Source organism: Meles meles, chromosome 5 (assembly GCF_922984935.1).
Source record: "Meles meles chromosome 5, mMelMel3.1 paternal haplotype, whole genome shotgun sequence".
Classification (NCBI taxonomy): domain Eukaryota; kingdom Metazoa; phylum Chordata; class Mammalia; order Carnivora; family Mustelidae; genus Meles; species Meles meles.
This window is the reverse complement of record NC_060070.1, coordinates 15,623,152-15,636,201: the sequence shown is the minus strand read 5'-3', so window position 1 is coordinate 15,636,201 and position 13,050 is coordinate 15,623,152. Positions and strand designations below refer to the sequence as shown.

Genomic DNA, 13,050 nt, shown 5'->3' with positions numbered 1-13,050 from the left:
CTATTCTGAGCAGACTATGAGCCACCCTGTGAGTCAATTTCTGTCATTATCATAAAAATATCAGTAGCAGAATCAAATAATATGTAGTTGGCTTTCTAAAATTAATATAAAATTGCTTCATAGCCTAGCTGAGAGGTACCTAATAACTTAGATTATCCTCAGATGAGGACAAATGGATAAATTTTTAATCTTGCCAATTTTGAATAGGGTAAAATTAGTTTTTTTGAGAAGTGAAGATAATTTAATACTTGTAGAAAAAGTTGAGGAATTTTCAAAAAAGTTGGCTAATTACACAAAGGCTTCCCTAACAGAAAAACTCCCCTGAAATGTCTGCTGTCATGTGTGTTGAGTTTTCTTTGCTGTCTGGGGTTGCTTCTTTGTGCTCGTGTTCCTCATAAAGACAGTTCATTGTGGGTTTGTGATTTTTGTCTATCCTTGCTCTTGTTCTTTGTGTGTGTGTGTGAATTCAGGGGGAGACATTTATTCTGATTAAGAAAGTAATCCATGAGCATAACAAAGAACACGGTGGACATGGGGAGATGGAGAGGAGAGGGAGTTGAGGGAAACTGGAAGGGGAGATGAACCATGAGAGACTGGACTCTGAAAAACAACCAGAGGGTTTTGAAGGGGCGGGGTGGGGGGGGGTGGGAGGTTGAGGAACCAGGTGGTGGGTAATAGGGAGGGCACGTACTGCATGGAGCACTGGGTTTGGTGCAAAAACAATGAACACTGTTATGCTGAAAATAAACAAATAAAAAAAAAATTAAAAAAAGATAAAGTAATCCATGGTCATTGTAAAGGATTTGGAAAATATAGAAATGTAGAAGAAAGAGGAAAAGAAAATCTAGTTCTATAACTAAAAGATAACTACAGTTAACATTTTCTTTCCAATATTTTCCTTTTCTTTAAATTATAATTATATTTAATTATACAAATAATGCATACATACATCCTTCTTGAAAAAACGAAACCCTTGCCTTCTCCCTACACCCAGCTCCAATTCTCGTGTTACACCCAGAGGTGAGTACTGTTACGGAGGTGATGTGTATGCTCTCCGACCTTTTTCTTTTTTTCTCTCTACATATATCTATGGAAACTAAATAGTACATTAACCGAATTTTATGTTTTATGACAAAGAGTGTCAAATCATGGCTCTACACTTTCTTATTTTTGTCCAGTGACGTATCGAGGCGATGTTATTATGTTCAAACACACGATCTAGCTCACCCTGTGTGTTGCACAGTGTTCCATAGGATGTAAATGCCTTGTTTTAGTAATTGCCCTGTCAGTGGAAATTTGTATGGTTTTAGCCCTCCTCCCTTCCCTCTTTTGTTATCACAAACCATAGTATAATGGAAATCCTTAACATATTTTTATGCACATGTATGAGTGTTTTTCATGGGGAGGTAATTGGAGAGTAGAGCTGCTCAGTTGCATAATGTTTACATTTAATACACAAAATACATAGATTTTATTTTTTTAAACTCCTGTTTATTTATTTATTTATTGGAGAGAGCATGCATGTGTGTGCATGAGGGATGGGAAAGGCCGAGGGAGAGGGGGAGAGAGAATCTCAAGCAGGCCCCCCCTCAGTGTGGAGCCCAACATGGGGCTTGATCCCATGACCTGAGATCACCACCTGAACTGAAATCAGGAGTCGGACACTGAACCGACTGAGCCACCCAGATGCCTCAGTACATTGATTTTAATACAGTGAAACCAGTAGAGCATCCAAAGGGTTTAACTATTTCATATTCCTGGCAGCTACATATGAAGATAACCCTTTCTTTATATTTTGCTAACACTTGTTATTATCAAATCTATTTTTTCACATCGATGTACCAAAAATGGTGTGTCTTTGTTTTAATTCTTATTCACCTGATTATTAGGAAGGTTGGAGGATCTTTTTATGTATTTCTCTTAATGAGAATTCTCTATTTATATGTATGCTCATTTTATTGATTTTCTTATTAATTTGTAAGTGTTCAAAATATTCTAGGTTTGAGGGGCGCCTGGGTGGCTCAGTGGGTTTAAAGCCTCTGCCTTCAGCTCAGGTCATGATCTCAGGGTCCTGGGATCGAGCCCCATATTGGGCTCTCTGCTCAGCGGGGAGTCTGCTTCCTCCTCTCTCTCTGCCTGCCTGTCTGCCTGCTTATGATCTTTGTCTGTCAAATAAATAAATAAATAAATCTTTCAAAACAAAACAAAATATTCTAGGTTTTAACTCTGTGATCATTGGGGAGTCTGCTTGAGATTCTCTCTCCCTGCCCCCCCAATGATAAATAAATCTTTAAAAAATATTCTATGTTTTAATCCTTTGATACATATAAAATAATTTCTTTCAGTCTGTTATTTAGGGATCTATAACTATAAATTTTTGTACATGACTGGGATGAAACTGCATGTGTAATTTTATATTTTGTCTCTTTTCACTAAAACTATATTACATTTTCCCCTGTCATTGAAGATTCTCCAACAACATGATTTTTAATGACTGAGTGTAATTTTATTCTGTGACTGTAACATTTTATTTTTCTTTTTTCTTCAAGTTAACATGCTTCTGTTCTTGAGCTCTAATTCAGTTTTGCTGTTGAAAATTTTTAGAAAATTTTGCTAATGATTGCCTTTCTGAATATCTTTGTCTTTAATCTTTTGGTGTATTTCCCTTTCTTCAGATAAGATTAGGAGAAGGAAACTCATTCGGGCAAAGAGTATTAACTTAAATTTCATTGATATATATTATGAAATCTTTTTCTGGAAATTTTATACCAGCTTAGCTTTCTATGAGTAGTGTGTCAGCTTGTGTTTCTCACAGAACTGTCTCTCTCTCTCTCTCTGTCTTAGTTTTTAGAACTATTTTAATACACTTGATTATTAAGTGTATTTCAAATGTCAATTTTAGGGGCATCTGGGTGGCTCAGTGGGTTAAAGCCTCTGCCTTCGGCTCAGGTCATGATCTCTGGGTCCTGGGATTGAGCCCCACATTGGGCTCTCTGCTCAGCAGGGAACCTGCTTCCCTTCCTCTCTCTCTGCCTGCCTCTGTGCCTACTTGCGATCTCTTTCTCTCTAATAAATAAATAAAATCTTAAAAAAAAATAAAATGTCAATTTTAAAGACCAGAAATAATATCTCACTGGTAGTATAATTTGTATTTAATTGATGACCACTGAGGAAGGATACTTCTCTTTTTTTTTTTTTAAAGATTTTATTTATTTATTTGACAGAGAGAAAGAGAGATCACAAGTAGGCAGAGAGGCAGGCAGAGAGAGGGGGGAAGCAGGCTCCCCGCTGAGCAGAGAGCCTGATGCGGGGCTTGATCCCAGGACCCTGAGATCATGACCTGAGCCAAAGGCAGAGGCTTAACCCACTGAGCCACCCAGGCACCCCAAATACTTCTCTTTTATTAAGCATTTATAGTTCTTCTGATAATTGTTAGTTCTTTTATGTAATTTTTCTCTACAGTATTTGTTTTCTTATTAATTTGAGGAGGTTCTTTGCATATTATGGTTTTGACTCTTTGTATTACTTTTGTGGATATTTTTTCAGTTTGCTCTTCACTTTAAATTCTGTTTACATATTTTTAATGCGTAGAAGTTTCAAAATTTTTTGTCATATGTGAGCTTTTTCTTGATGTTCTTTCATTGCTTATGCTTAGAACATCCTTTTCAAAATAAGATACATACAAATAGTACTTTTATTATTGTATTTTTAATATTCAGTACTTCAAGTCTATCTCAAATTTAGTTTGACTTATAATGTGTAATACAACTTTAAAATTTCTTTCTTTTGTTCTTTAATAATTAGCTTCATTTTTTATTGTCCAATATTTTTTTCTCCACTTTTTCCATACACTAGATTTTTCTGAGCACTAGAGACTAAAGACTGTTCTTGGGGTTTCTGTTGGTCTTTCTGTTAATTTCCTATTGAGTATCACATTGTTATAACTAGATTTATTTTTTTCAAAATGAAAATTTTTGAAAGGACATTTTTTCTTACGCTCGTAAGTGACTGAAGGGCCATTTAGGTAAAAAAATCTATCTATGTAGGTACTTCTAGTTTTAAAGTGGTGACGTACAGATAACATTTCTCCCTTCTATTCCTGGAAATTAGTCACAAGCAACAAAGACCTTGAGAAACAAGTCCACTGTTGGCCGATTCAGGAGGTGGCCACAATCTTGCAAGACAAAGTAAGTGGCAAGCCTTTCCCAAGCAGCAAAGGTCGAGGGAGGTGTGTGGGGAGGGTGGGAAGGGCTGGGAAAGCTTCTTTTGCAAAGATGAGGAGTGGAGGTGAACTCAGAGGAGTGCAACCAGCATCTCTCATTTGCAAGAGAGGATGGAGGTGTGTGGCCTGGGAAGGGGAGCTTCTCTGCACCTCCTTGGCTTCCAAAGAGTAGACAAGTAGAAATCACACTATGAGCCAGATTTGTAGGATGCTGTGGAGCAGGGGGCTCGTGGAATGTCTACATCGTGATGAGCACTCCATGGGCTGGAACGAAAAAGAGATCAAAGGAAGTTGTACACAAATCCTGTGTCTCAGCTGAAACATGAGTGATTTTACCTTCCCGTCCCTTTGTGCGCACTAACCTCTTCCACGGTGGGCCCAGCAAGCACTCACCTTCTAATGAACAATCCAAAAGGAAACAGCATGGGAAAGCTTGTGACCAAGCATTCATCGTGAATAAAACAATTGAGTAAAGTCAAGACGTGCCTGAAGTGCGTTCAGAAAGCGGTGATACAGGACTTCAAGGAAGATACAGGAAGGTGAGGAGAGGAGATGAAATGTGACCTGGGCGGCGCTTGGGAAAGAAAAGACAAAAGAAAAAAAAGAGGGAAGCCATTGCAGAAATAGTAGTAAGACAAAAAGGGACACAGGCAGGAAGGTGAGCACAGAGAAGAAATGGGGAGAATAAGAGAGATGGAATGGAAATAAAGAATTAAAAAGTAACAGGGAAGAAATGAATGAAGTGGAGTACATGGAGAAGAGATTAAGCAGGTGTATTATTAGAATCCCCTGAAAAGAAGACAAGTCAGAGGAAGAGAGGAAGAAACATAAGCATTTCGGTTTCTTCCATCTAACAGTTTTGTTGGTACACTGGCAGGTATTTGGAAGGAGGCTATAAAGATCAAAAACTAGAAGTTGTAAGGGAGGGGACGAGAGGAGCAAGGAAGGGAATTTAGGCTCTTGCAGTGAATCAGCAGATGTTGTCTAAATGGTATGATTTACAGTTTTAAACAAATAACTGGAACAAAAATGCAAACTTTCCCCATGATCCGACCAAACAAAGCAAAGCAAACAGATGCGTGGCGAAAGATTTTGGAAAAGCGATGAAAACAGGAAGCATAACATAAAAGAATGCAGCAGACCTAAGACCAAATTTATGTGTCCCATGGACAGGTGGAAACGTCACGGAGACATCCAGGACGGGGAAAAAGAATTTTAGGACCAATTGCAATGTCAAACCCGGCTGTATTAGGGGACACGAAAAACAAAGTGATCCAGGAAGCTTGAAGATCAAAATATGGAACAGAGGTATACGTTGTCAGATCCAAACAAAAAGAAATCGGGGATCGCGGGCTCAGTATGAGCAAAGACTGGATTCAGAGCAGAAAGGAATACGTGAGCGTGTTATGACGCTCCTCAGTACAGCTCACCACGAAGGTGAGTTCTGAATCTTTGCACCAAGTCAGACAGCACCAGCACTCCTAAAGCAAGAGAACCAGTGATGCCAGGTGGCAGAGATTTTCAGTAGTGACAGGAGGTTAAGGTCACCCCTCAGCTCATGACAGAGTAAAGGACAGAAATGAGACTGGGCTAGAAAGGCCCAGTTCAAATAACGAGCAAGGTAGGACTGACCGCTAGATGTTGGGCTCCAAGCCCCGAAGGCAGAGGATACACCTTTTCAAGTGTCCATAAAACTGAGTGTTCACGAAAACCTCAATAAATTCCCCCAAGTGGAAATAACATAGACAAGGAGGATGGGGAAAATCGGTGATGGCTGGTAGAGCAAAGGGACCGCCCAGTCCGAAGAGATCCAACTCTGAGGGGACGCTGGCCCACCACCGTGGAGTCCACCCGTGAGCGTCAGCCCCGAATGCATACGGAGCTCTGAGCCTGGTGTCATGAAGTAGAAATCCAGGACAAACCCAGAAAGTAAAGAGCCATAACAACAACACAGCTTTTAGCTCAGGTGAAAGAATTCCAAGCCAAACTGGAGATGTCTAGGAGATGGGACCAACACTTCTTTAGGATCTGTCGGGTGGCTGGAGGGCTGAGACGAAGAGCTTAGTCATAAAGGAATACGTTCCTGTATTCTTCTTTCGGCTTCTGGATTGTCTTTCCTGATCCCTGTAACCCTTTTCCTGCTACTGCCATTCGTTTCTTCTCTGTCAGGCTACCTCGGAGGGTCTTGAGGGAGTGGGTTTCTGTGGTACACTCCGGAGCCCTCTCAGCCTGGGGGTGTCTCTAGGCAGGGTTCTCTCTCTATAATTTTTTCCTCTTCCCATACATTTGTAGAAAGAGATTTATGATACGGGATAATGGAGGCTGAGAATCCCAAGACCTGCAACCAGCAAACTGGACACCCAGGAGGGCTGATAGTTTAAGTTCAGGCTGAGTCTGAGTCCAAAGGCAGGGGAAGACGTTGACGCCGCAGCTCGAAGACAGCCTGACAGAGCAAATTCTTCCTTCCTCAGCCTTTTGGGTTCTAGTCATGCCTTCCGTGGCTTGGAGGAGACCCACTGCCCCTGGGGAGGGCAATCTACTTTACTCTGTCTACCAATTCAAATGCTAACCTCACAGCAAGTCTCTCACAGACACACCCAGAATAGTGTTCAACCAAGTATCTGGACACCCTGTGGCCCAGTCAAGTTGACACATAAAATTAGTCATCACAGCTACTGAGAGACATAGAAGAATTCGTGAACAAATGGGGAAAAAAAAAACCACGTGATTTTCGTTGGAAGCCTTGGTATTTAAAAGATGTCTGTTCTTAAGTTTATCTCTAAAATTAGCATGGTCCCCAAGAAAATACCAACAGGATTTTTGGGAGCTTGATAAGTGGATTCTATGTTTCATATGGCAGGATGCACGAGTTAGAAATAGCCAGGAATATTCTGAAAAAGAAGCCCTACCTGGCACTACTACATGTGAACAAGCTCAGAGCTGCCCTCCAAGCCACTGTTCTTTTTTTTTTTAATATTTTTTTAATTTTTTATAAACATATAATGTATTATATCGCCAGGTTTACACACTTCACAGCACTCACCATAGCACATACCCTCCCCACTGTCCATTACCCACCCCCCCAGCGCCCCGGCAACCATCAGTTTGTTTTGTGACATTAAGACTCTCTTATCAAGCCACTGTTCTTAAGTTGCTCTTGTCCCTCAGCCTCACTGCCTTTGCTCAGATCTTTGACTACACAACATGTTCCTGCCACAGGACTCTTGCACAGGCTTTTGACTGTTGGAATGATGGGTATTGCACCTGCTTCATTACCTCTTGCCTATTTAATACCTACTCAGTCATCACTTCTTTGGGGGAAATCTTTCCTTCTCACGTCTCTGTTGTAAGTCACACTTTCCTTTGTTTGCTCCTTTTTTTCTTTCTTGCACACATTTCAGTTTGTAATTATGTAATCATTAGTGTGGTTGTCTGATAAATGCTCTTTTTCTCAGTAGGGTGTAAGCTCAGTACGTGGCCTTCAGTATGTTTTCAGTAAATATTTGTTGATGAATCATCTCTAGTCTGTTGGACTTCAAAGGGTGACGTAGACCCAGCAACTGTCTTCTAAACTCGGTGAAATGTGGGCCAGGTCCCGGCATCCGTGGTCACGAGATCTTACTGTGTTATTGCATCTGAAGATGTAAATGATTTCTGGTAGTGTTCTGCTCTAGAGCGTAACCTCCTAAAATGAAGGGCCATATCTGACCTGTCTTGGGTGGCTTTTAATATTATCTCCAATGGATAATACTTTTCCATAAGAAGGAGATATAACACGATAGAATGATTGCATCATTCCCTGAAAAGGGAATCTAGTCATTGGAAGAAATAATCATAGCTATTGAAGAACTTATTTTCCTAATGAATTTTATAAAATGATGTGCCATCCAGGGGCGCCTGGGAGGCTCAGTTGGTTAAGCGTCTGACTCTTGATTGCCGCCGAGGTCATGATCTCAGGGTTGTGAGATTGAGCCCCGAGTCGGGCTCTGTGCGCAGTGTGGAGCTTACTTGAGAGTCTCTCCCCATCTCTCCCTCTGCCCTCCCCCTGCTTGCACTCTCTGCCTCTTTCAAATAAATAAATACATAAAATCTTTATTTATTATTTTTTTATTTAAAGATTTTATTTATTTATTTGACACATCACAAGCAGGCAGAGAGGCAGGCAAGGTGAGGGGGTGGGGTGGGAGATCAGGTTCCCTGCTGAGCAGAGAGTCCAATGCGGGGCTCGATCCCAGGACCCTGAGATCATGACCTGAGCCAAAGGCAGAGGCTTAACCCACTGAGCCACCCAGGTGCCCCTACATAAAATCTTTAAAGACGTAAAATTAAATGATGTGTCCTACACACTCTACTTCATACCTCTCATAAGTGGCCACAGTCCTTATGTGGCCTGTTTTGGGAAATCTTGCTGTGGTGGTTAGGGGTGGGAAAGCCACTTCTGAGTATAAAGTGAGGCTGACCAGGATGTGGTTCTTTCATTTGATGTCGTTCAGCCTTTCATGCTTTCCCCCCAGGAGTACACACCTACCGTCTTCTTGGATATGTTGTGATTGGCAAACACGGGCTGTTACTAGGTGCACTGAAGGTTTTGTCTGGCATTTCGTGTGTCGAAACACACTAGTCATGACAACGCTTGTTGTCAAGCGAAGGGCTTTGAGAGGACTTCTGCATTCTCGAGTATTTCCAAACAGTAGTCTTTGGCAGTTCAGGAGCTGGGCAGCCATCAACCAGTTTTACTCGTGTGTCCCCTGAGGCCTCGTAGATAATTCCAGGAAAACCTGCTTTGTGTGACCTCTCTCATATTCCTTCAAAAATGAATGGCTTTTCTGTGTGTCTTTTGCAAAGACCACAGGCCTTGGAAACTTGACAGATGTAGGCATAGGTATCTGTCCAAGGTCAGGAATAACTCTTGAAAGAAGCAGGCCTCATGGTGTAAGTAATAGAACCAGAGTTCGTCGACTCTGACCCACAGGCCAAACCCATCAAATCTGCTCTGCAGATGTGTTTATTTGGCTCCTACGGTGTTTCTTTTTTAAACATTGAAATTAGTTGCCAAGTTGCAAAAACTGGGAATTTTTACTTCAGAAAGTCTGGATATAGGACTTGTCTTGAAAAATTGGAAAAATTTGGCTCGGCTCAGATCCACGTTTCTGCATTGGCGGCCATCTGTGGAGCTGAGGGCTGTTGCCTGGTGGGTGGGACGAGGTCTCCTCAGGCCTTGCCCCACGATCGCTGGTCTCCCAAGTTCATCTGAGTCACCTTCATGAGTCATGATCCCCAGAGAGGCTATGAGATTGAGAATAAATGGTTTAGTGAATAATTAGGAAGGAGACAGCCTTTTGCCTTCAACTCACACGATCTCTTTGGTAAACAAATGATGCCCTTTAGTCAAAAGATGAGGTGAGTTGATCATTTTTGTAGTCTGGAAATGCAAGGACAATGAAATTTGCCTCTCTGCTGTGGACCTTGTCACACTGTGTCTGTCCCGACAGTCCTGTGGGGACTCAATCCATTCTGGTCAGAGGTCAGGGAGCATTTGAGTTGGGTGGAAGGAAGCTCTTTATGGTGACAAAGGCCGGTTTTTAAATGCCGTCTTGTGAGAGCGCGTCACTCCTTCCTGGTCTCCTCCCGCCTCCTTCAGAATTTTGAGAGTGAAGCGATAAGGACAAAGACATGACCTGGGTAATGTTTTCGAGACATCGGGGCTATGAAGAATGCTCTGTGTGTAATCTTGCTTTGCACAGCTGCACAGAAAAGGTTGTTTAAAACTCTTCTTTCTGTTTTGTCTTTTGGGGGAACCCTGTCAGGAAGTTTACAACTGTCCCTTGGAAGTCCCAGTCACTCGGGAGCAGTTAAACCACTATCGGAATGTGGCCGAAAACACTCGAAGCGAACTGGCGGCAACTTTGGTCAAATTTGAATGCGCTCAGTCTGAGGTAAGACTATGTATCTTTGTGACTTAGAAATGGGCCATTTTAGCTTCGTAGAGAGTGAAACAGAGTGTAGAAGTGATTGGAAATAGGACGGGAGGACACAGCTTTACACATTTTGGCAAAGGTGATACTCCTTTGGTGTGCCTACTTCCTTTGTAGAGAAAATTCCTGAAAGGTGGTGCCCCTGCTGTGGTGCAGAGCAGGGTGACATGGGCTGGATCTTAGCTGTTGGAGGAGCTTCACAGCCTTGAGACACTTGGGGGCACCCGATGACTCTGGTTGAAGTTGCCTTGGTGTTGGGTCATTTTTAGTATCTCCCTGAATATGTATCTTTAACATGATTTGCTTGCAGTCTGGAGGTCTTAGAAAGGAATTCTGGATCCCTTCCCAGTGTTAGTTCAGATTGGCTGGGGGGGAAATTCTAGGACACTGATTGGAGTCCATCTTCCCTCTGGACTGGATCAGGTCTATGGTGGAGTTCCTGAGAGAGTCCCTCTGGATCCACTCTGCTCACAGCCTGGTGGGCTTGAGGGGGCCTGAGCTTGCCTGTGAGGTGACTATACTTTCACTGGCCTGCCAGGAATCCACTGACAGGCGATTTGGTATCTTGTATGTGTGAAAAATTGTGTACATGTTTACTCATAGTTCCAAAGAAGTATACTCATTCATCAAGTTTTCTTTTCTTTTTTTTTTTTTTTTTTAAGATTTTATTTATTTATTTGACAGAGAGAGATCACAAGTAAGCAGAGAGGCAGGCGGGGTGGGGGGGAAGCAGGTTCCCCACTGAGCAGAGAGCCCAATGTGGGGCTCGATCCCAGGACCCTGAGATCATGACCTGAGCCAAAGGCAGAGGCTTTAACCCACTGAGTCACCCAGGTGCCCCTCATCAAGTTTTCTTATGGGGCGGACCTGACATCTTAATCGCGCCCATATGTTGTACAATATTTTGATGCCATGGAATTTATAAAAGTTAAAATGTTTCTTTTGTATAAATCCTGTAAGGATTTTCCTTTTCTTCTGTGTTTTCCCCAGACATCTATTATTATTTTTTTATTATTAATTTTTTTTTTTCCCCACAATAAGGATCCGGAAGGCAAGTGGGAGAACTACGGTGACATGTCAACTAGTCTGTATCTACTTAAGAATCAGCTGTGGCTGTGAATTTATGGTATCTTAGTTTGTAGGTTTCTTGTTTCATTGTCAGCAGCAGTAAAAGCAATGCAGATTTAGGAAATGAGTTACCGTTGAAAATATTTTATTGCTTTTTGTAAAATACACCACAGAAGTCTCTTGAGTGACACCGAGTCACCCCAAGACATGGCTCAGTTGGCTTTGAAAGAGACCGTATGTGAAGTCCACTGTTTAGTTGTAAGTTCCCATCTGGTGATACACATACAGATGTGAAAAAAAAAAAAAAAAGAAAATACAGTTGGATTAAGTCATGAACGCAGGTGTGAGATTTGAAATGATGGTTTTGGGTTTCTCGAAAGTACTTCACACTTACGCCACTGAAATCCCTTTCCTCCTTTTTACGGGTTTTCCACGTTAGCTTCGAGACCTCCGATCCAAGATGCTTTCGAAAGAAGCCTCCTGTCAAGAGTTGAAAGCTGAAATGGAGAATTACAGAGAAGATAATGCTAGAAAATCATCTCTCCTCACTTCCCTGAGAGACAGAGTTCGGGAGCTAGAAGAAGAATCAGCAGTGCTTACCGCTTCTAAAATTAGAACCGAAATCGCAGCTCACACTGCAATCACGGAGAACCAGGAGTTAAAGAAGAAAGTTGCGGAACTAGATGAGAACTTACAGTAAGGGTATTTCAATATATTTCATGATTGTTAGTGTTCAAATACTAGCTCCTGATAGCGGGATATGCCCTTGAAGGTACTGGCGTGTTGTTGCCTTATTTGGCCCTGAAACTCAATGTGGAAAAAAAAAAATCTTGAACCTCAAATATCTTCGGAGTCTTGAAAATTTTTCTCAAGCTCATTTCCAAATGCTACCAGGAATCCTGAACAAACAAGGCATTGTCCTAAGCATGTTTATGTCTGCTTGATTGGGGCTGCAAGTGCTCATATACAGAATTTAGAAGATTTTCTGTAAGTAGAGGTTTAACTAGAGGTGGTGGGATGGCACAGAGAGGGAAGTGTTTATTCAAAAGCTAGCTGTAAAAATATCCTGGAAGCCCAGACCACTCCAGACCACCCCGAATACTCCTCATTAGCTTTTATTACCCATTTATGCAGAAAAATCACAAAATGTGGGGTTTCCACACTTCGTTCTGGCAAAAGGTAATTCTTGAGACAAAACTGGGAACTAGTTCTTCCAAAAATATACTTTTGAAATTCTACATGTAATAACTTAGATAACTTTAATAATAAGATACTTTATATTTCTTTTACTTCTTCCATCTTAAAAAAAAGAAGACCCAACACCTCCAACTCTTGTCCTCTCCCCCTCTCCTTCCCCACCCCCCAACCTTATGGCAAAACTCCTATGACCAGTGACCCCACAATGAGGTTTAAATGGTCAGTCTTGATCTCACTTGACTTACCAGTATATCAGGCACAGTTGGTCTCTCTCCTTGAACCACCTTCTTCTTCTGGCTGCCAGGACACTCCCCATGCCTGTTTTGTATCTCTCCATTCTAGCTGCCCTGCCGTGGTCTCTTTTGTTTTCTCCATCTCATCTCATTGACTTCCAAAGACTGGCATGCCCAGGCACACAGTCTTTGCATCTCCTCTGGTTTCTGTCTAAATTCAGTCTCTCGGTGATCTCATGACTTTAAGTGTGATCCAAATGCTAGTGAGGCCCACATTTCTGTGTCTAGCCTGGATCTTTTCTCAGACCTCAAAAGAGACCCACATATTTTTACTACCTACTGGACATGGTCGTGT

General features: G+C 41.8%; 1 protein-coding gene across 1 annotated transcript in view; it reads left to right on the top strand.

The window, feature by feature from the left end:
• CCDC170 (coiled-coil domain containing 170) overlaps positions 1 to 13,050 on the top strand; it is a 98,836-nt gene that overhangs the window by 34,911 nt on the left and 50,875 nt on the right. The window contains exons 3-4 of the mRNA XM_046005738.1: positions 10,030 to 10,158; positions 11,705 to 11,961. Coding sequence (XP_045861694.1) covers positions 10,030 to 10,158; positions 11,705 to 11,961 — 386 coding nt within the window. The remainder of the gene's footprint in view (positions 1 to 10,029; positions 10,159 to 11,704; positions 11,962 to 13,050) is intronic.